The following is a 1373-nucleotide window of genomic DNA, read 5'->3' on the forward strand; positions in this document are numbered from 1 at the left end:
TACTAAAAATACAAAAATCAGCTGAGTATGGTGGCACACGCCTGTAATCCCAGCTACTCGGGAGGCTGAGGCAGGAGAATTGCTGGAACCTGGGAGGCAGAGGTTGCAGTGAGCCGAGATCATGCCACTGCACTCCAGCCTGGCAAGAGAGCAAGACTCCGTCTCAATAAATAAATAAATAAATAATAAAATAATAAAATAAAATAAGATTGAGTTCCAGGCTGGGAGCGCGGGCTCATACCTGTAATTCCAGCACTTTGGGAGGCCAAGGTGGGTGGATCACTTGAGGTCAGGAGTTTGAGACCAGTCTGGCCAACATGGTGAAACTCCATCTCTACTAAAAATACAAAAATTATCCGGGCATGGTGGTGGACGCCTGTAATCCCAGCAACTCGGGAGACTGGGGCAGGACAAATGCTTGAACCCAGGAGGCTGAGGTTGTGGTAAGCCAATATCACTCCATTGCACTCCAGCCTGGGCAACAAGAGTGAAACTCCGTCTCAAAAAACAAACAAACAAACAAACAAACAAATAAATAAAATATAAAATACAGTTCCAGATAAACAGATCTTTTTAAGTATAAGTATATCCCCAATGTTGCATGGGCTAGACTTATACTAAAAGAATTCTGTGTTAACCAGAACTCGGGTTTTACTGGGCATCCTGTACTGTGTCTGGCAGCCTTCCTCAGAGACAAAGTCACTTGCCCTGGGTCACCCAGCAGGTTGTTAGAGCCTGGGATGGGGAAACTGAGGTCCCAGGGTTGCAGGAGGTAGGGGGGGAGCGTGGGAAGAGGTAAAACATGTCTGCAACAGAGTCTGACCCCTTGACTTCTCTCCCTTTCTCTCTCTCCCCCTCCCCCTCTCTCTGTCGCCACTGGGCCACTCAGTCCTGGTATCTGGGATAGCAAAGGTCTTCTTCCCTCGCCCCTTCTCCATCGTCCCGGGAATCCCAGGGGGCCGCACAGCTGGCCCCCGGCCCACGTTTTCGGTGGAAAATTAGAGTGAACAAGAACACCCCCGCCGACCCCCAGCCCGGCCGAAAAGACAAAACACACAGACGCACACACGCAGGAGGAAAAGAAAAAACAAAGAAAAAAGAAGAAGAAAAACTAAAAACCCACCCAAGCAAGAAGACAAAAGGTAAAGACGCAACGTTTCCAACTCTCCGGACGCCAAGGCCACAGGACTGGAGGGTCAGGCCCCGCCACCCCACGGGAGACCCGGGACAAGGGCGTCTTCCTAAATTATTCATCTCTCCGCCTGCTGCTCGGGAAGGACAGACGCCTGCCACCCGCCCGCGCCCCGGAGGCCCTGGCTCTGTCCGGAGACCAGGTGAGCACAGCCTGGAGCCTGTGCCCAGGGCCGACAGGC

The 1373-nt window shown here is 51.9% G+C and overlaps 1 protein-coding gene across 1 annotated transcript in view; it reads left to right on the top strand.

The window, feature by feature from the left end:
- The window catches only part of NFIC (nuclear factor I/C (CCAAT-binding transcription factor)), a 116616-nt gene extending 115511 nt beyond the window's left edge, over positions 1-1105 (top strand). The window contains exon 12 of the mRNA XM_011967450.1: positions 890-1105. Within this exon, the coding sequence (XP_011822840.1) occupies positions 890-907 (18 nt within the window). The 3' untranslated portion in view covers positions 908-1105. The remainder of the gene's footprint in view (positions 1-889) is intronic.
- The last annotated feature ends 268 nt before the right edge of the window (positions 1106-1373 follow it).

Source organism: Mandrillus leucophaeus, unplaced genomic scaffold (assembly GCF_000951045.1).
Source record: "Mandrillus leucophaeus isolate KB7577 unplaced genomic scaffold, Mleu.le_1.0 Scaffold8, whole genome shotgun sequence".
Lineage (NCBI taxonomy): Eukaryota > Metazoa > Chordata > Mammalia > Primates > Cercopithecidae > Mandrillus > Mandrillus leucophaeus.